Source organism: Nelumbo nucifera, chromosome 1 (assembly GCF_055504915.1).
Source record: "Nelumbo nucifera cultivar China Antique chromosome 1, China Antique-T2T, whole genome shotgun sequence".
NCBI classification, from domain to species: Eukaryota; Viridiplantae; Streptophyta; class Magnoliopsida; order Proteales; family Nelumbonaceae; genus Nelumbo; species Nelumbo nucifera.
The window spans coordinates 166146829-166169010 of record NC_142649.1 but is presented as its reverse complement, the minus strand read 5'-3'; the positions used below and the strand labels follow the sequence as shown (position 1 = coordinate 166169010).

The window sequence follows — 22182 nt, the reverse complement described above, 5'->3', positions numbered from 1 at the left end:
CGGTGCAAAGTTCATTTTTCTTTGTCAAACTGACTTGGAGCTCAGGTCCACGCTTAGCCTGTGAGTAATGACTGAAAGGTTAATTATGGGCATGTCAGCGGCAGACTAAACAAAGACGTCAGAATTGGTTCTAAGGAAACTTACCAGCTCGGATAGGCTCTCCGGGGGAAGATTGGACCCGACGCGGACTGTCTTCTCGGGCTCGACCTCGTCTAAGGGGACCGAGACGAGGTCCTTGGCCAGTTAGCCTCATCTCGTCAGCTCCTCCCTGAGGTCGAGCTCCTCAAGTGGAAAGGCTTCTTTGTCCTTGCCCTTCAGTGGTGCCACATAGCACTAGAAGGCTACTTGTTGGTTCCCCCGAATGACTCTGATGCTGTGCTCAATGGGGAATTTGAAGGCGAGGTGGTAGGAGGATATGGCCGCCCTGAGTGCATGGAGGGTCGGCCTCCCAATGATGGCGTTGTAGGGGGATCTAATCCTCATGACTAGGAAATCATTCATCTTCATCACCTGCCGAGGCTCTGTCCCTACTATAACAGGTAGGGTTATTCTTCCTTCCGGCCTGACTACACTGCTAGAGAAGCCGACGAGTGGGACGTCGGCGGGCTGAAAGCGTTTGGGTGTAAGCTTCATCTTATTGAACACATCATAGAAGACGATGTTGGCCGAAGAGCCACTGTCAACCGGTATCCTCTTCACCATGAAGTTCACTACGACGGCCGATATAACAAGCGTGTCGTCATGGGGGACGGTGACCCCCCTTCAAGTCCTCGTCCGTAAAGGTGAGGGCTTCCTACTGCTTTGGCTTCTTGGGAGCTGACCTCTGGATGTTCAGCTACTTGGAATAGGCCTTGCATGCAGAGGCCGAGGCTCCACCCGGCTAATTGTTGGTGCAGCTGATGGGAAGACGAGGCCCCGACCTCGCCTCCAACGTACTGCTTGAGGTGTCCGTGATGGATGAGGGACTTTATTTCATTTTTCAACTCATAGCAGTCCTCGGTATCATGGCCAATGTTGTGGTGATACTTGCAGTACTTCTTTGGGTTTCCCCTCTTGGGGTTCCTCTTCATCTTCTTTGGCCACTTCTCGTACTCCTCTTTCCCGACTTGCATCAAGATTTGAGTTCAGGTGGAGTTGAGTGACGTGTACTGATTGTAGGCCAGGCCTGAGGCTGGTGGCTTCTTGTCCTTGTTGTTGTTTATTGTTTTTGTTGTGGTGGTTGTGGTCTCTGTTCCTTCTTTTCTTCTCTAGGCCTCCGTGGGGGCAGTCGGCCTCTCCCTCCTGACAATCATCAACTGAGGTCTCCTCGGCCACGATGTACTTTTGCGCCTTCTTGAGGAATTTCACCTTGGACTTCGGTAGGGTCTTGGCAACCGAGCCCTTGAAGGTCGAGCCGAGGAGGAGGCCGTCAGGGTTCAAAGTATCGAAAACGCTATGCGTATCGAAAAGGCAAATTTAATAGACGTATTGGGATACACCTTGGATACGCATGGATACGGACAAAAAATTAAGATGCGCATGAAAACACATGGAAATGCTATAAATACTCTAATAATTCATAAATAAACATTAATATCACTAAATATAAGACATAAATGAGCTATTTATGCATAAAAATAACATGTTTTAGTGGGTTTTATGAAAAAAACACATTATAATCAATAAATAGGAAGTCGGGAACAGAAACATACTATCTAATTATGGACATTATAGATCAAGTAATTATTTTGCATGTTTTATTCTAATTTTTTAAAAACTAAATAATTATTTATTTTTATTCAAATAATTATTTCGCATGTTTTATTCTAAAAATTAAATTAAAATTAAAAAAAGTAAACATGTAACAAAAAATTGAATGGATTTATGGGCATAATAGATGAAATAATTATTTTGCATATTTTATTCTAAAAATTAAAAAAAAATAAATATCAATGTTTTAAAACATTGAGGTGTTCCATTACTTAGAGGCATGAAGCATAGTTCAGAATGCAAGAGACGTAAGCCTCTCGAACACAAGGAGGTGAAACCTTCCTTAAGAGGAGGAAGGAGGAAGGGGGGATTTCATTTTTTTCTTTATCTTTAATAAAAATCTTTTATAATAAGAACAACAAAAATGCATAACAGTTGTTAAAAGGGGGGTCTTGTCGAATCGGAGGTCGAAGGGGCAGGGGGCAAACCACTTTCTTTCCCCTTATCTTTTCTAATATTGGCTGAAAATATAAAAGACATTTGAAAAAACATATTTATTTTCGCTCCTTTTTTCACAACCTTGAAAACTTATTGAATCTTGCAAATTTATAGATGTTTTGGCAAATTTTTATAAGATTTGAGTCTTCAGAAAGGTTAAAAAGCTTTTTGAAGGGTTTGGGAAAGAAAGAGGGCTTCTAAAGTGGGTTTAGAAGCCCTCTTTCGAAGGGAGTTTTATTTGTGATTCCGCCATAGTAAAATTGTACTGTATCGGTGGCGTATCGACTGATACGGTGCCGAAATGCATCGATACTCAACGATATGGGCACGATACGACATCGATACAACAAATAGATACGACACATTCAATTTGGTGCCATGTACCGTACCGAAAAATTGCCAGAACGATACGTATCGGCCGATACGTGACGAAATTTTGAACCTTTTAGGCTGTTGATGGCAGCGTGCATGGAGACCATGGGGTCGAAGTCTTGGACCTTGAGTTCTTTCTTCTTGAAGCAGTCGATGTAGGACCGTAGACTCTCGTTGTGCTTCTGCTTGACAAACATCAGGGAGACGACACTCTTCTGGCACCACCTACTACTGATGAAGTAGGCGAGGAATAGGCTAGCGAACTGCTCCCACGAGCTAATGGAGCAAGGTGGGAGACTGGAGAACCATCGCCGAGCTGCCTCCTTGAAGGTCGCTTGGAAAGTCCGGCACGTCAGGGCGTCGATGTACCCATAAAGGAGGATGAACGCTTGAAACTTTCTAGGTGATCATCCGAGTCGGTCGCCCCATCGTACATCTCCAAGGCTGGGGCTTTGAAATGCGGGGGTAAGGGCTCGGAGATGATGTTCGAGGTGAATGCGTCCATCCTTCCAAAAGGGTGGCTCTGGTCGATCGAGGCTTCAGCTCGGCTCTCTCTAACTTGGTGGAGCTCGTCCTTGACGACTCTGAGCTGGGCTTATAGGTCCGCGATCCGTGGGTCGAGGGGGGCTTGTGCCTCGTTCTGGTCCTTGCGGACTCGGTGGGGTCTGCCTGAATCCTAGAGTACTCGGATACGGGGCCACGCTCATTCCTTTTGGCCCGATGGTTGTTTAGGAGGTCTTGGAGGTCTGAAACCCATGAGGGAGAGGCGCAGTGTCGGCCCTTGGCCGTCGAAAGGGGGCTGTGGTGGCCCAAGTGCCCGCCTACCTCCTGGGGGTTCTCTCTTTGGCGGTGATGATGCTAATCAGAGTCTCGACTGTTGTTGCGAGACTGTGCTAATTCTTCTCCCCTTCGGATGGGGGGTCTTGAGGTTCTTTGTGGCTGGCTAGCACGTCGGCTGTTGTTGGATTCAGAAGGGTTGGCCCGCGGGAGGTCGGTGGGGCCAAGGGCTAGTAGGTCCGTGGACTCGCACTCACCCTGGTGACCCGAGCTCCCGGCGAGGTGGCCGCCTTGGGGGCGGCTTCCTGCTTGGGGTCTGCCTCATCCACTCATCTGGCGAGGTGATCCAGCCTGTCGAGGACCTCTTGGAGTTCTTCCGCTGTGACTAGGTTTTGGGCATTCCTGGTGTTCCTCACCATGTTGGCTGAGGCATAGGAATTGATTCCCTTAGTTTTAGGTTAAGTTGAGAGAAGTCTTAGCGATGTTCGCATAGATGGCGCCAATTGATGCTCGAATTGGCTGAAGTCAACACAATCAGTTTACTCTCTAGCCGAGGTGAGGGTGAGGGGTCTGAAGCCCAAAATCCTTGGTCTGAGGTATGAGGTCCAAAGGCCGAGGTCCACGGGGCAAGGCGTCTACAGACTTACGAGCTGATCCTACGAGGAGGAAAGGGTCAGAGGCCTTAGGTTCAAACTCAAGGCGAGGACTCCGACGGTCAAATTAGTAGTGAAGTGTAGGGTGAACAAGGTTTGAGGTGCGAGCACCTAGACAAGGCCATTAGGAAATATGAGATCTCAAAGTCTAATGAGAGAGTTTGAGTTCCAGATCCTTTAACTGGAGAGAGTCACCTCTTATTTATGCTTGAGGTCGTTTGGGGGCTGCAGAGCCTAGACGGTCGAGATCGAGTATATAAGCAGGGATCGCGGCCATCCGAGGCCACCAGGTGACCCCGTGCCATTGGTTCCGCGAAGCTCACCGAAGTTGAGCATGCGTGCACCCTGATTGGTCCCAACCTGAAGCGCCCTTGGACACGTGTAGGGCTGCGGTTGGACTAGCCAAACGCGCCTACATCAATACATATCATTATTGAAAATTACCAAATTATCCATAAATAAGTATTTATTATTTAATAACATTTCCTATTAAAGGGCAAAATAATAAGTCATTCAACCATTTCAGCCGTGATGATCAACCAGAGCCAAGAGATGACCTAGATCGGGCAATGGGCAACTTGGAATTGGAATTAATTCTTGACCAAACTATATTCTTACTTATGACAAGAAGGATGGTGATTCCATTGGATTGGACCAGAGAGAGAGAGGCCTCCGCTCAAGGTCTCGCCGATCTGGGTGGCATGTGTCCGGGCTTGTCTGCTGGGATCTGGTGGGCTTTAATTTATCCAATAAGCCTCTGGCTCTGAGTAATGAATCCTCCTATCTTGTATGTCAGTACAGTTGGAGTTGGGCAAGGAATTTTGGGAGTTGCACCTAAAGCGCTGTTTACAAGCAAAAGCAATCCTTTGAATCCAATTATGCCTTTCTTTTCTTTCTGTGTGTATATTCCTTCAAGATGGGACCCGCAGCTAAGATTGTCTTTGAGGAAAAGTATCTGGTATGAACAGAGATAATATGATATTGACCGTACTACCAGAGTATGATAGGACAGGGACTGCCTTACGCGTGTAGTTAATAATTAAAAAATAAAAAATAAACAGAAAAAGACAGCATCCAATGACGACGCTCTCACTCTCTTCACAGTTCTCAGATGAAAGAAAAAAGAGTGACAAAACATAACAACCCGACCAAACAGATAACCAAACAAAAACCAACCAAACAGATCCCCGAAGACTGAGAAGAGTCCAAAAACAGACGAGGAAAAACCGAAAAAGAAAGACAGCTTTCAGGAAGAAAACTTTGCTGGGAAAAATAAAACAAAAAATAATCCTCTTTTTATTTTTATTTTGCCTCCTTTTTTATTTTTTTTTCCTTTCCCCCGTTAAAAAGGTGAGAAAAGCAAAAAAACAAAAATCAAAACCTCTTTAGTTCTCACGGTTTCCATATATTTTTGGGAAATCTATCTATATATCTATCTAATCTATTAGAAATTCTGAGCTGTTCGATCTGCAATCTCGGGTGTATCGGGTCCATCTGTGCTCACTGGATTTCTGCTTCATTGATGGACTGACGCTTACTTCGAAGACGATGAAGTATGGAGCTTTTATCGGTTTCATCATCAATGGCGTCGTTTTCGTAGAGATCTTCTTCTGTGTCTACTAGGTTCGAAGCGAGAGCTCGAAAGAGAGGGTTTTGATTGCCTGCGGAGATGCAGGCGCTGGACTCCGAAACCGCGTCGACGATAGATCTCCAGGCTCCTGCGGTACCAACAGCTGATACGCGAGGCAAGCATCGGATTCTCGCAGAATTGAAGCGCCTGGAGCAGGAAACTAGATTCTTAGAGGTCAGTTTTCTGCTTGAGATTTCTAGTTTTCCTTTTTTTTTTTTTTCGGGTTTGGCTTGTGATCTTGGTTTTCAATTGTTTTAAATTGTAATATATATCAGTGGAAATTTGATTGCCCTAATAATGAATGTCGAACTGAATAAGAGATAGCTTATGAGTTCTCTTGGTTCTGCTTCCTGTTTTCATCATTTGGCAATAGCCTGCCGCTGATGTTTTAGTGGTTTTAGGTCTTAAAGAGGACGGAATTTCATAAAATTTTCATCTTTTTAAGTTTGAAATAATAAGAAATGGTCCTCTGTGCAAGTCTTGCAAGTTGGTCAATGTTTTCAAGTCTTTCAGGTAGGGGGATAGTTTGGCAAGTCTATCATCGGAACACGATATACCGACTCTGAGCAGTTAAGAATCATTTAGTGGTTGGGCTCTTAACTCCAGTTTCGAGTCATTGTTTGGGGTTGGGGGACTTTGAGTAGAACAAGATTAAGAAAAATGCTTTCTACGGTTGATGAGAACTTGTAGTGAAGTGGTCATTTGACTTTCATAGGCTTGGGGACCCCTTATTTCTATGCACTTTATGGAGGGAAAGTAATGCCAAATTGTCAATATCTCAGTTTAAGCTGAAATTCTTCCCTCCCCTATTCAGACCATCTGCTTAACCTTGTCATGAGTGGTCTTTGTGATCTATGCCTAGTTTTGATCTGTACAAAGTGGGGATTCACGGTACAAGACCAGTAGAAAACGTCTTTTGCTGTAGCCAGGACCAGGTAACCACATTTTTCTAATCAAAATAAAAACCATCTCCTTATGGCATACTAAATGTATGTTCATGCCATAGTTTCCTGAACCATTGAGAAGTGAGAAAAAAATGATGAGGCAGTTTACAAGTTCTCTCTTTGATTGCCCATAACCAACAAAATTTGGATTGCAAGTATGTGTTAATTTTGATTCTGAAAAGTATATCCTAATAATAGACATAAATTCTTTCCTAGTAAATGGGCTAAATATCCATTTTCCAATCAAAGTGCCTTTCCATAGTTGATCCTCATAACTAGAAGATTTGGGTCGTGTTTGCATGGCTCTGGACTGGCAATTTCGTGCTTCTCACGTTAGGAAGCTAAAAGCCAGGTTGTAACTGTTTGGCATGTTGGGTTGAGGCGTTCACTCCTTATGGATAATTTTGAGCCATTTTATCAGATAAGCAGGGGCTACTTTTTATTGACTTCTGGGTTCTACATTTTCAGTGTTTATAACAATAAATTTCTCCTTGTGCCTATGCATTTTCAATAAAAATTATCCACAAGCAGAAGCACTTCTTATGGATAATCTTTAACCTATCGGTTTAAGCCCTCCCAAACACCACCTTGGTATTATAACTTTCTTGTTACTTATTACATAGTATCTTAAAGGAATCAGATAGATAGAGGTCAATGTCTGCTTCAGATTTATACTCTTTTTTGGTTGGTTATTTGTTTATTCAATGTTGAACTTGAAAATTTTCAGCTTGAAACTTGGTGGAGCTTTGGATGCCCTAATTGATGGCAATTGAAACAAGAAAAGAATTTTCCTTTCTGGAAATAGCTTAGCATCTGTCTTGTTTTCCCTTGCATTTATTTTATTCAGCAATTTCCATTCTGTGGATTTGGTAGCGATCTTAAGTTTCAATGAGTATGAAGCTTCTATCTTTTGGTTTAGATGCTTATTTTAGTCACACTTACAAGTTGGACAAGGTTTCAAGTTTTAATACGAGGTATAGTTTAGTGAGTTGATCAAAACTGGCTAATGAATTTAATTTGGTTAAGACCATTCCTCTTACCGTACAACATTGTGGAACTAGTTGTGCTGTTACTTGTGCGAAAAAGTAACAGTCGGGCTGGCAAGCATGATACGCCAAAGGTTACGACTGCACCCAGTCTACCCCCTCCCGAGACTCCAGATAGCTGGGACCAACATTGGGTATGGCAATGAATTTAATTTGGTTAAGACCATTCCTCTTACCGTACAACATTGTGGAACTAGTTGTGCTGTTACTTGTGCGAAAAAGTAACAGTCGGGCTGGCAAGCATGATACGCCAAAGGTTATGACTGCACCCAGTCTACCCCCTCCCGAGACTCCAGATAGCTGGGACCAACATTGTGTATGGCATTTTTTTTTGTGCTGTTAACTCTAATTCCAGATGGCCATTTGAGGTTTGTGAACCTTGAGTTCAACCAAATAACATGCAAGTGTTTTGTAGTTTGTTGTACATATGATAGAAAATTATTAGTCTATGGCTTTTGAACTTCCAGACGACCATAGACTTTGGAAAACCTTTTACTACTTTGGCATGTGCATAGAGGGGAAGGTATAAACATGTCAACAAAGAGGTGAAAGTTTCCCGTCCTTGCTATTGGAGCCTCTTCTGAACTTTTTGCTATGACTATTGTGTGGTCTATGCGTACCACTGCTCTAGATAGTGGTAGGAAGTTCTTTAGCTCTTGATGTCTTTAGTCATCTCTCTTTCTTGGAATCATGATATCTTGTGCCACTGCCACCTCCACCTGGTAAGCCCATATTTTCATGGGATTAGCCAATCTGCACTATAAGTTTTGTCCCTTTAGACAGATTTTGGGGTTCATATTGATTTGGGCCAAGAGACTTTTCTTGCATTGTTCTCTTAAATGAACTGGACGTTTACCTTAGCTAGGGCTAGAGGAATGTTCATAGGCATATAATTGTAAGTGATCTCCTGTAGTGATGAGTTAGTTTGAAGGAACACTTTTTCCTCCACTCCTTTTCCTGAACTATAAGACATGCCAGATAGTGCATGACTGCTATCTATGAAAGAAAAAAAAAATAGTGCATGACTGCTTATCAACCAGTATACGAGGATACTGTACATATAATTTTCTATTCTGCTTTACTAAGAGCTTCTTTCTTTTTCAACAACATTCTGACCACTTTGTCTTTACATAAATACATAGAAATTGTTGCCTGATCCTGAGGATAGAACATTCTATTCTGACAAGTAGATGGATGCACATCTCATGATCTTTCAATTAATTCTTGTTCTCCTGATGTGCTTTCTTGTAATATTTAATAACTACTTGCAGATCAAGTGTATACCCTACTCTAGTTGCTTCTTATTTACAATGGAATTTTCTGAGATTTGTTGCGCCCCCAAGTGGGATCTTATATGAAGGATTCATAGAATCTAGTTGAGATTATTTTTTGATCTTCTAGATTTGGAAAAGCTATCTTTCATCACATAATACTTCAACCAAGGATCTAACTACCTGAAAGTTGCCTTCATTAAGAATTTTTTTTTTGTTTGATTCTCTCTCTCTTTCTCCCTCTCTCCCCCTGTGTCCCTGTCACAGTGTGCCTTCATTAAGAATTTTGCACCCAGTACCTCATATACTAATCCGTTTGGACACCCTTGGTCCATTTGAGAGTGCAGAATGATTAGGGAAAAGGAGGGCAAAATTCTGTTGATGACTACTATTCTTCAAAATCAAGCAAAGACCACCTAGGTTATATGCAGCTGTGCAGGTCTGTAATGATTTTAGCAAGTCAAACCCTAGCAAAGCTTTCAAAGGTTTGAATGAAGTTTTGGTAAATTTGAAACTTCTCTTGTTCAAGTTTTAGGCTTTTGCATCATCTTCAGAGTTTCTTCTTCTTCTTTCAGGGACTGTTCAAACTTCCTAGGAGAACTTTGATGCTTCAAACTGTAATTTTATATATTCCAATTTCTTCTCCTTTTCTTTCCTATTTTTTCTGTCTCTAATCTGATATTCTCTTTTATTAAATTTTCTCATCTAACTCTATGTTTTATTCTGTCTTATTTCATCTCCATTTCTGGACCAAAACTAGAGGAGTTTAACATTCTCCATAGACCATTTGAGTCACCTCGAAACTGGAATCAATTGTCAAAATTTAGAACTTTCATCCTTGCTTGGAAACCTTTGACTGCTTTGTTTTAGCCTCCAGAATACTTGGTTTTGCAGGAGACTGTTAACCTGACTTTCTTATTCTCATGCTTTGCTTGAGAAAATTGATTATGTAATAAATGTGCTTTGGAAATCATTTGCACCGCAAAAGATGCTAATAATAATTGTCTTGGTGGGCTTTCATTCAAGTACTTGCAAAATTTTAAAACTCTTAATGCCATGGTTTTCTTCCCTAATAGTAGCTAAAACCATCAAGACTGTTTAGGTGAAGCATTTCGCCCAGCAGTTTACCATTCCGTACATTAAGGTTTATTTCCTTGATGGTATCTTTTGATGAAAAGGAATAAAAATGTGTCTCCCACACTAGATGAGGCTTCAAAAGAAAAACAGACCGGACAAGGGAAGTATTTATGGGGCCATTTGGGTGATAAACTTGCAGATTTCGATTACCAAAATGCCACAGAGATGCCTCAGCCAATCACAATATTTCAGCCAATCCATACTGTTGCATGGACATGGGGGTCAGAATCCGAAGTGTTCCCAAGAGTCTGAATCCAAACGGTTTGGTCCCGTTCCTCCTAATTGGTGGGGGTGCCATGTGACTATCTCTATGTAAAATCATATACTACTAAAATAGTTTTTCTATATTTACTTCTAACATTATGCACATGCAAAAAGGGGTCAAAAATTCTGCTCCATTCCAAGTAATGTTGGATGGGAAAAATGTTCATCTTGTACATTAGCTGTTTGTTTATGCCAAATAAGCTATAATGATGCAAAGGAAATGTTATGCATGAGTGTCCTCAAGAATACATGGAGTGTGGGACTCCAAAACACATCATCCATTTATGAGAGTCCACGCAACACTCTGCACTGTATGCCCAATAGAGTTGGACAGTTTTGGCTGTTATTCCAAGTCAATGCCCCGGTACTTCTACATGGTTTGATGATTTGATCCAGGGTTAACTAGCCTTTTTATTGGATATTCACTCATACTTGATGCCTCTTTAGCGTGTAATCAGTTTGTTTACTTTGGTTAAATCTGTTATTGGCGTTGCTGAATCATTATATGAAACTGCTACAATAATCTCACTTTTCCTTTTACAATTGATTAGGTTGTGTTCCTGAAAACTTGTTTCCCTAAAATGCCTGCAGGAAGAACTGGAAGAGCTTGAGAAAACGGATAAAGTGTCAGCTGCATGCGAGGAGTATGTGTCAGAGATAGAGATCTCTAGTGTTAAAAAATGATTTCACATGTTATGCGACTTCTAATTTTATTATTATTATTATTATCAATGTTTTTAACCCATTTTGAACTGTCACCGGTCAAGATTCTGGATCCAGTTTGAGTAAAATCGGAGAAGGTCAAAAAACTGTTGACTTGGTCATAACTGTCTGACCTGGATGGTTGGATCGTTGACCCATTTGACCTGGTGATTGGGTCGTGGGTTACATACTGTGTCAGGAGGCCATAACTTTGCACTCTGGTGTCCAATTGAAGTGATTTTTTTTTGGATAATTTTTCGAGATCTATGCATTCCAAGGTGTGCCTTACCCTTTTTTAGTCTCAAATTGCAATTTTTAATATTTTTTATAAATTTAAATTTTAAAATTGAATTAAAAAATAAATTAAATATAAAATATTTTATATATTATATATAAAACATAATTATATATATTGAATTTCCATATGACTGACATGGCATGGTCTGACCCAGCAAGTCAAACTGGTGACCTGCGACCCGGAGGCAAAAATAGTTTGGCCTCTGGGTCAGTTTTTAAAACACTTTATTATTATTATTATTATTATTATTATTATTATTATTATTATTCATTCATTCATTCATTCATTCATTCATTCTAGGGGACTAATTTTTTTTTTCTTTGTTGTCCAACAGATTGCTGACAAATATTGAAACTCGACCGGATCCACTACTTCCAGTGTAATTGCTTCCTCTCCGATACTTTTGTGCAATGTTATTCTAAGCTGCGTTTTCTTCCATAAATACAAATATTTACCCCGACTAAACATTCGTATATTCTGGTTTGACAGAACAAATGGCCCCACCAACCCATCTTGGGATCGATGGTTTGAAGGTCCACAAGATTCTAAAGGTTGCAGATGCTGGATACTCTGATCACTGTCCATCTGCAGATTTGCATTTGTTTGTCATTTGTTGTCAGAGGCTTAAAGATATGTTTATTTACAAATGTTACAAACACCTGTTATTTTTAAAAAAATCTTAGATGAAATAGAAATGCTCGATTGTGCACAAAAACAATTTGTTTTTTAGGCAAATCAAAATGATAATACAATTTGTCAATCTACTCTGGCAAAGCCAAATATGGATGGTACTTGTTGGTAGAAATAGAGAAGCTTCTCTTTTCAGTTCTCACCCTTCCAACAAAACCCATTAATGGAAGTATCAATGTGCCAACAGAAAAGCATCCCGATTCTTCTAACTGGTAGCTTTCCCAGTCACTCGCTGGGCTATCCACCCCAAACCGTCATATAATCCTTCTCCTGTGAGGGCACAGCATGCTTGGATGTGCCAATCATGATTCTTGATGCTGTGGAGTGAAAGTACATCTGTGATCTCAGCTGGGGGCATGGCATCCTTGAGATCCTGTTTGTTTGCAAATACAAGTACGACAGCATGCTCAAGATCTTCATGTTGTAGCAACCTGAATAATTCATCCTTGATAATGCTGATCCTTGCTCTGTCAGTGCTGTCTATCACCACAATGATGGCATTAGTGCCGCTGTAATATGTTGCCCACGATTTCCTTAGTCGTTCTTGTCCACCAAGATCCCACACCTGAACAGTGCAGTTTGTGATTAAATAAAATTCTAACGGTCATCCAAGAAATCTCGTCTTACAGTCACGACAGACAGGCAGATCAATCTACGGCAGCAGGAAAACAGGGACTTGATCAGAAGGCATGCCAGCCGTGTTAACAATGGTTCACCAGATGCCAAAGCAGTTAATAAAACAAAACAAACCTGGGGAATGAAGCATTTATCAAATCACTTCTTGTGAGTCTTTAACTTCCCAAAGTAGACAACGACTACCACTTTTAGGTTTTAACAAAACCCCACCTCCCAAGTCCCAACCACCACTAACACAAAAAAAAAAAAAAAACCCGAAAAGAATATATAGAAAGTACATCAACTTAATTTACTTACGCCCAAAAAGTAATAGGATTTCCTTGTAATTATGGGCTTATTTGTTCAATGCACACGTTCAAGCCTCCATTGAAATATTTGGTCCATAAACCTCCTTTCAGCAACCCTAGATTATCCATGATGACCCCCTCCAACTGCCACGTACCACCAACAAGAGAGCTGCTGCCACGATGAAGCTCTACCCTTGAAAATAATTAAATATCATAATTTGTATTACAACTTCTCAAGTCTTTTCTTCATTGTCCTTTTAAGGTATTCAATTTGCCCCCTTTTTGCTGGTGCTCTCATCATCCCATTCAACTTTCCCTAATCCTGTACCTACTAGGGCTACCACTAACTTCCAACTTCTACACTTAAATGGATCTTTAATACATTCATTATAATTTTACCTTACCCCTGTAGTCATGCTACTCACCCAATTCAATCCTCATCGCGGAGACTCTTCATACAGATCTGCCATTTATTGATTGAGCAATATTTTTTCCCACAACAATTTCCTCTAATGCAAATTGGTATCAGTTGCTACTACTTACATTTGGAATTTCTTGGATCAAGTTTCCCATCCAGTAACTGGATTAACATATCAGTTTCTACAATACATCCCAAATCCTCCAAATGTGCATTAAGACTCCTTCCACCATCACCACCAATAAATAAATGAATAAAATAAAGAATAAGAGTACAAATAAAGCATGTTTAATTCAGTGATATCCTATAATACCTTGTTAAGAAATTAAGACCAGAAGTCTCCATTAGGTCCACCGCCCTCAAACAACTTCAACAAGTGTAATCTCTCCCTTAATGGTGGATGGTTAAAAAGGGAAAAAAAAGAACTAGGAAAGAGTTCTCTCCAGCTTGCTTTTGTCTAAGGTGACTCTTTAATGGAAAACTATTTAAAAGTCCTCTGTTCCTTCTTTACAAATTATAATAACTGGTTCAAAAGTGTGTTCTTGCTTAAAACATGACCTTATGCAAATGGCCCAGTAGCATCATCCAAGAACCTATACCTAGCCTAAACAACAATTAATTGTGCCACATTTGTATACAAAATTATGCTTTTCTAATTCTCATCATTTGTCAGCATCTTTATATCTAGAGACAGGAAACGAATCCAACATAAACCTATGAATTAATCAACTTTTTCTTTTTCTTTTTCCTTGTTGTAAAGGTTTCAAGCAACAATGATTTGTTCTTGGAAGAATGGGTAGCTTTTGAAGGATATAAAGAAAAAAAGGTATATCAAGGAAAGAAAATAATAAACAGATAATGGGAATCTTTGTGCATTAATTACATTAAAAAAAATTTGGTGCCAAACAATTAAACTCCAAAAGCATGGTTTTAAAAAACGACCCACTGTTCTGGCCACCGGTTTCCGGGTCGACGGTTCGACCGTCCGGTTCAAACAGATGGCCCATTCTGACAACAAAAATTAAAAAAATAAAAATAAAAATAAAAAATGGCAAAAAATGTTGAACGGGTCTACCCTTGACCGAACTTTTTTGGCCAGGGACCGGGTTTGGGGTAAAATGGAACCGGTTGCCTAGACGGTTCCTAGGCCGAATGGTCTAACCGTCCGCATCAACGGTGGTTCGAAAACCATGTCCAAAAGCAATAATTTTGAGTGGAAAGGAGAAAGACCTTAAAGTTTAATGCCTTGTCCACCCTCAAAATAATGCAGTCAAAAATCTTATAAGTTGCTATTCAATACACAAATGATTTAAGGAATTTGTATATGGACACTATTGGATAATATTATTAAATCATCTAGGGAATATTTTTCAGATATTACTTAGTCAAAATTTGAATTCAATTGATTAGGACTATTTCCAGACCTCTCTGAAAATGATTCACCTTTCCTTTTTGTTTTGGAACACCCTTTCTTCACTGAAGTTTTACTTGGATTCTTTTTACAATATTTGAAAGGATTTAAGGATTTGGGATTTTGAAAACCAAATATTCTGCTGAGAGAAGGTAGTTTCACCACTTCTAATTAGAATTTAATTCCATCTAATCCAGTATTCTTCTAAATCAAAAAAGGATGAAAAGAGCATAGATTTCTTGGTTGTCTGCATGTCTTAGAGAAAGAAGGATATTTTTCTAAGAAAGACCACACAGCTTTTGATTCTTTATTTTTTCCACTTCCTACATTGTTAAGGGAGTATATGGTAGTATAATTACATTTACATGACATGAGAGCCTCGTTTTGAGATTGATCAAAAGATCAAGTTATATTTTCGGTTTAAGTGTGTAACTATCATTGAAAACAACTAACTGGGAAGAGGTTACCTAAAATATACAAAGAACATAAATTAGATCCCTGTTGTCTGGACATTCCCAAAAGTTTCGGATTTTACTGCTCGAAAATTATTGGAAAGGGCATAAAAGAGGAAAATATCTGTAAAAAAGAGATTTTTCTTTTACCTCCATGATAGAAACCTGGAGGTAGAAGGAAAAACTTAGATCTTTAGTACTGGATAGTTTTGTTTAAAAGAAAAGGTGGAAATAAAAAGGAATAATAAGCTACTCTATACCAGACAATGTACTAGAACTTTCCCGAAGTGATATTAACCAAACAGAGTTTCAATTGGCTTCTTGTGACACATGGCTGAGGCTCTCTGCTGGAACTTACCCAGTAAATATAGCGTACACAGGGAACATAGAGGTTCTCTGTGGGACCCTGAACATGGCAAGCAAGGTAGAGACCTTGTATGTGTACACATTCTTTTCTAAACAACCCCAGTAGAAAAACCATTCCCAATAAAGATTGACCAGGGAGGAGTACATACAATACTTTACATGACCACAAAGGTTTAAGCTTCGTATAGGAGACCAAATAGGAAAGGCGGGGTGTGAATAGGGGTAACTCTTTTTTATCTTCCCTTTCTTTCCCTTTTGAGGCTAATTGGGTTAGTTGAGTAAGATAAAATATGGAAGGTAGCATTGAAATTGAAAGGGATTGAGAAATTGGATCACAAGCATTTTACATGACACACACACAAATGCACATTAACAATAAGATTTATCCTAATTAATCACCTGATCAGCGGATTTAATCCTCTGTATTTATAGTGTAGATAAGTACAAGCCTGAAGATATTCTAAATCGTAGTCCCATGTTGCACCTAGATCACCCCATTTCTGCAAATGCTTTCACCTTTTCCTCTTTACAACAGTTTCTGGTATCTAGTGTTCAAACAAGTTTATCTTCTTCAAACAGTTTAGGGAGGCAGAGTAGCTTATTAATATTCGAGATACTGATAAATCTATTTTTTCTGTAAGAGGAATTTGCTTATATCACTTGCAGCAAGAGGAAATTAGCCACAAAATCCATTCGTCATCAGACATGGAACTTAGTTACAAGAAATGCAAGAGATAAGAATTCATTACCAAACAGCGTTAGAGAGCAAAAGGAAAAAGATTATCAAGGCAAACTTACCTCAAACCGAATGTTCTTGTATACAATTTCTTCGACATTGCTCCCAACGGTGGGATGTGTAGTGACAACCTCTCCCAAGTGTAACTTATAAAGCGTGGTTGTCTTTCCGGCATTGTCCAATCCAACGACCACTATCTTATATTCCTTCGCTGGAAACAACATGAACCATAATCTTGATATAAAGGCTCCCATCTTCTATTCAAATTGAGCAAAACCCTTTGATCTACAGACAAAAGAAACCACCAAAATTGATCAATCAACATATAACGAAAGAAAACGACCAAACGTCATGAAACACAAATGTAACTGGAGAAAATCCAGAATTACAACAAATGAAGATCAGATTGCCTAAAAACTTTTGCATCAACGCGAATCAGTTCTGCAGGAAAAAAGTTCAAAACAATTTTAGCAAAAATAATAAAGGAAAACAGACATTTACCTAGGTTAAGAGACAGGATAACGGGTGAGCTGATTCTGGTTGTCTAATTTGGAAAGGAGAGAGAGAGAGAGATAGAGAGAGATCGGATGGTTTCCTGATCCTCTGGTTCAAACTTCAAAGAGATGGAAAATGATAGTAGAGAAACCCTACTCCGTGAAAGAACCGCAACGGAAGGAGAAATGGCAAAACAGAGTCTGCTGTCAGCTCCGAGCTCGGATCTGGTGCCCCACGCGTAACCACAAGATACTACAGCCACACGTCAGGATCATCTCCGCATGAAAGATACCAGATCATGAATGATAAATGAGATGTTCCCGATGTACGGTTGCACTGGTGTATGTAAAGTAATGTTGTGGATAGCAGATCTGGACTCGACAGTTCCCGCCATTGCGGAGTGCTGACGTGCACCGCTTCATGGGACTCGGGAACGGAACATACGGCTTGCACCGGAGAGCGGATCTACTCCACTCTCATGGCGCCTCACACCGATCTCACAGTTACATTCCACCGTGCATTAGAAACATCTCCCCCTATAATGTAATTTTTCTTCTAACCTCACCTTATTGTTTCCCCGCAAAGAGAATCGGAATCTGCTACTCACAGAACGCATCTCATACGGACTTTACAGCATCATCCCACCGTGTATTGGAAATATCTCCCATGAATAACAGCACAAAAGATGGAAGATGTTGCCAATACAAGGTGAGATAAGGCTGTGAGGCCCATGTGAGGTGGTGCATTCTGTGAGGAGCAGATTCGGACTCCCACAAAGCACCTCACTAAGGGTGTTAATGGATTGGATCATTCGATCCTATTTGGTCAAATTGGGATTACCCCTCTTCATATTGGATTCTAATCACCCCTTATCTGATCCAATATATGTTATATACTTATAAATATAAATATATATAATACATATATATATATGTTATTTATTTATTTATATTGTATTTTTATAAATTTATTATATTATTATTTTTTATAAATATATATATATATATATGATGAAAATAATTAAAAAATAATTGTATTTTTGTTTTTTAATTTAAATTAGTATATTTTATTTTTCTTTTAATAAATTATTAATTTTTAAAGAAAACAAGTCGAATCGGATCATATCCAAAGATCTAACTTACTGACAGAATTCGAATTCAAATTGAGGTCTATTAGATCCGTTCTGATCGGATCCGATATGAACAGTGTTGAATCGGATTTGGATATACTGTTATTTGAATCTAATCCGATCCGTTTGCATCCCTACACCCAAATCGGATTCTACATGAACAATGTTGAATCGGATTTGGATATACCATTATTTGAATATGATCCGATCCGTTTGCATCCCTACGCCCCACAACCCATCTCTTTCTCGTACATCTTCCATGCTTGTCATAGGGAGATGTATTCCCAACTCATAGAAGGTAGACCTGGCAATTGGGTTGGGTGGGTCGAGTTTGGGTTGGGTCAGCAAATGCTAGACCCTAGACCCTAACCCTAAATATTTGGGTTACAGTTGAACCATGGGTCAATTCAGGTCATCCCTAAAAATAATAGAAATTGTATAAAATAAAGAAAAAATACATGAAAAGTGTCAAAATTAAAAGAATTAACCTTAAAATTCCAAACATAAAAGAAAAAAAAATTAAACATTCAACAATTCAAAGGGCAAACGATACTGAGTAAAGATGAAAGAGAGAAAGCTTCTAAGAATACATAAATAGTCTCAATTAGACCTAACAATCGAGTCAGTGGATTGAGCCATGACCCAACCCAACCCAGGTTTTTCTGGGTTGAATCGGGTCAGGTCATTCTCAAAACTGTGTAGCTAAACATGAGACCCTAATCTTTTTTCGTGTTGGATTGGATCAAATTTATGGATTGAATCAACTTTTTGCTAGGTCTAACAGAAACTATGGGATGTGGGGGAATTGGGAACTGCTCTTTACGGAGCGTGCCTCACACCGGCGTTACAGTCACATCCCACCCTATAGAAAACATCTCCGATGTTTGAAATGTACGACTAGGACATGCTGTGAGATCGATGTAAGACGCGACCTGTAAGGAGGAGATCAGATCCGGATTCGATGTAGAGGCGCTGTGTGGGAAGTCCATCCTCCATCCCGTCTCCTATAGACATGGTGGGACCTACGAAAAAGATACGCCAGGAACAAATCTAACCAATTGCACGAGGGTTAATTTAGATGTGGGTCGAGTTTGGTTATAGCTGGTTGTGATTAAACCAGGGGAACTTGATGTTGTGCATTGAGTCTAATATGGCATAACATAAGGAACAGGGACGGATCAACTTGCATTTGTCAAATTCTAGCTGATACTTCATCATAGGCGGGTTGGATTCATTGGATTATCTTAAAATTCTTCCGAGTTGGATCAAGATTCAGATTTGATTAATTCGGATCCAGATTAACGCAAACCAGCTCCAAATGCAACCGCTCCATGGCCTTTAGTTTTTAAACGACCTGAAACAACACCAATGGGTGTTTGCTGGAAAAAGCCAGCTAACATACACACAACTGACCCACCCCTCAACCTGTCGGTGTGATGCTGCATGAGGGGTTGGTACTGTGCTTCAATTGAGTCCGGATCCGCTGATCCGAACACATTTTTGGTCACATTCATCCAATTGGGAATACGGTGAAATAAAATATAATGTGTATCTGGGTGAATATGGCCAGCAAGCAATGTGTTTTGTTCAACTCTATTCAAACGATTTAGACATATAACCAAAAATAAGTGGCCATTTCAATAATTGAGAGCCACAACAGCAGCTTAAAACAATAGAATAAATTTGATTTGCTTTCTTTTAATTCTTTCATCTCCTCTAAAAGAAATTATCAAAAACAAAACCAACCAGGTTGTTGAAACACCTGAATCTTAGGTGTGGTGGCAAACTATTGAAATTCAAAAGTATCCTCTAAATTCCTTTTTCTATTCATTGAACATGTGTGTCTAATCCGATAGGCCCCTATTAGATAAGAATGGCAATGGGGCGGGGTGGGGATAGGGAGCTACTTCTATCTCTGCCATGGGGATAAAGGTTATCCCCATCTCTATCTCCACGGGGATCCCCACTTTCCATAATTTTTTATAATGTTAATTATTTTGTTTTTGTTTTTTATTTTATTTAAAAATTAAAAATAAAATAATTAAAATTTACAATATTATTAAAAATGATTTAAATATATTCAAACATATTTAACCATATTTTTATAAATGTTAATATACATACATACATAGATGTATGCATACATATATACATATATATTAGTAGGGATCTCCACGGGACAGGGATCAGGATCCCCACAGGGTGAGGAGTATTCTCTCTGTCCCTGTCCCGTCCCCATCAACAGGGATGATAATTTCTCCATCCCCATCCCCGTCCCTACGGGAGAAAATCCTCCCCATCTCCAATTTAAGGCGGATATTGGGGAAATGGGGAAAATTGCCATCCTTGCTATTTGATAAGTCAAGATCAGCTGAATACATGATGCTGGCCGATCATTAAACCTAAGGACACTCATAGTAAACATCTCTTGCAATTCATACCGTCATTCATGAGATGTTCCCAATGTGTGAATGTAGTGTCTCATGTCAGTGTTCAATGTTTTGTTCTCAGCAGATCTAAACTCTTATTTTAGTTTTTGATAAAATAAAATTGCCCATTAAATGGGATTCTATAAGGCTAAAAATGGTAACAAAAATTTATGGAAACATAAAAGAATAAGTGTCACATTGAAAATAGTTAAGCAGGTAAATGTATTTACCCAAATAAATTACTTACCGGGTAAGTGTCACTTTAAAGCCCCGCCCCATCAGGCCCCATTGCCATTCCTAGTAATGAACTGAGCGTTGAGGGATGATCAGTTCATTAATACCCTGCAATTAGCCGTTAATGTAATAATTTAGGATCCGCCAAGGAGTGTCTGTGGCTGTGGTTGTATGGTCATGGTCTCCACTGAATTTGTAACAAAGGGTAAGCGCATCTCAAAACTTCTCCAAGACTCCAATGTGCCAACCAGCTGGTTGGTAAGGTCGCTATGAGTTGGTGGATGGTTACCCCCGTTGTGTAGTCCTAATTAAGGATTCATTATGGTCCACGTGATATCTCCAAAGGCTAATCACCAGGATTATCAACCTGAGAGTTGAAGTAGTGAAAAGTACCCCTCGTACGATAGGAGAGGATTTCAATACAAGAATAATCTTAGGCTCAGTTTTGAAAGCTGGGATGATATCTTTGTAATTGTAATGGAATTTCCAATGTGAGGTAGAGGAAAATGGAATTAATCATTGGGCTCAATTTGGAAAGAGTAGACAATGACATGGACTATGAGATTGAACGTGTAGGTGGTATTTGGAAAATATGAACTCTAAAATCTGATCTTTAAAATGTAAGAATTCAATGGTTAATGTCATGGTTTTTAAAATTGAATTGGTCAGGGGTTCGGTTACCGGTTCGAATGGTTCGGCCATTCGACTTGAACAGCTGGTCCATTTTGATAAAAAAAAATAAAAAAATAAAAATTTTAAAAAACGGTCAAAACTATTCGAATTATTCGAATGGTTAATCAGCCAATTTAGCGATTTGTTGATCAAAATCAACGGTTTTAGAGGAAAAAGCGGGTTTGGAGAAAAATGACCGATTTCCGATTTTCCGGTCCAACCGTCCGATTTTAAAAACCATGGTTAATGTCAAACAAAATTGTGATAGGGCAATATTAATTGTTCAAATAATATCTTCATTTAATGTTGAATCAGATCACCTTGAACTTTAAGGAGACCGCATCTGCTGCTCACAAAGCACACCTTACACCGACCTCAAAACACTTTTCAGCCGTGCATATGGAACATCTCTCATGAATTAAAAATTTATAAGTACAAGATATTCCAGGTGCATGGTTGATACATGCTGTGAGATCGGTGTAAGACGCACTCTGTGAGGAGTATATCCAAATTCCTCTAAATAAAACCTCCCTTCCGTCATTGACACAGACTAGAAATGTATAAACTTATGAAATTACCCTTACCCCTGACTAATCTGCACAGCGTCATTTAAAATTCCAGATTGCCCTCATTTGAGCACAACACTTCCACAATTGGTTACCGTTCTTTTTCAGAGCAAAAAGAAAATAATGCAACTTAACACCACTAAACACTTGCAGCGGTGCCATTGCTCGGAATACTAAGAATTGCTAAAATTTAAAACATACACGCAAATGATTAAGAAGAAACAGATCGTTAGGTGTTTCAATATAAAGCAAACAAGACCATGTAAATGAATCACTGCGACTATGGTTATGGCAGATGTGAATGAGTGTCGATCATCTCTTTCTCTCTCCCCCGCTCTCTTGATCTCCCTCCATCGGTCGACTGCTGGTAGAATTTGGTT

General features: G+C 39.6%; 2 protein-coding genes across 2 annotated transcripts; one reads left to right on the top strand and one right to left on the bottom strand.

Annotated features, from left to right (window-relative positions):
• The first annotated feature begins 5330 nt into the window (after positions 1–5330).
• LOC104613257 (guanine nucleotide-binding protein subunit gamma 1-like) lies at positions 5331–11911 on the top strand. Its single transcript, XM_010280992.3, has 4 exons — positions 5331–5793; positions 10873–10925; positions 11616–11660; positions 11771–11911. The coding sequence occupies exons 1-4, from the start codon at positions 5659–5661 to the stop codon at positions 11853–11855; spliced, it is 318 nt and encodes a 105-aa protein (XP_010279294.1). The 5' UTR covers positions 5331–5658; the 3' UTR covers positions 11856–11911.
• On the bottom strand, positions 11860–17151 carry LOC104613256 (uncharacterized). Its single transcript, XM_010280991.3, has 3 exons — positions 16779–17151; positions 16340–16562; positions 11860–12536 (listed from the first exon to the last, which is right to left on the bottom strand). Exons 2-3 carry the CDS (start codon positions 16529–16531, stop codon positions 12177–12179), a joined length of 552 nt encoding a protein of 183 aa, XP_010279293.1. The 5' UTR covers positions 16532–16562; positions 16779–17151; the 3' UTR covers positions 11860–12176.
• Between the last annotated feature and the right edge of the window lie 5031 nt (positions 17152–22182).

Bases quoted from the DNA above. Each gene is read 5' to 3' on its own strand.
- LOC104613257 (XM_010280992.3), top strand. From the start codon at position 5,659: ATGCAGGCGCTGGACTCCGAAACCGCGTCGACGATAGATCTCCAGGCT. The intron at 10,926-11,615 runs GTATGTGTCAGA...GTTGTCCAACAG, and splicing joins GTGTCAGCTGCATGCGAGGA to ATTGCTGACAAATATTGAAA. The intron at 11,661-11,770 runs GTAATTGCTTCC...CTGGTTTGACAG, and splicing joins CCGGATCCACTACTTCCAGT to AACAAATGGCCCCACCAACC.
- LOC104613256 (XM_010280991.3), bottom strand. From the start codon at position 16,531: ATGGGAGCCTTTATATCAAGATTATGGTTCATGTTGTTTCCAGCGAAG. The intron at 12,537-16,339 runs GTAAGTTTGCCT...TGCACTGTTCAG, and splicing joins ACAAGAACATTCGGTTTGAG to GTGTGGGATCTTGGTGGACA.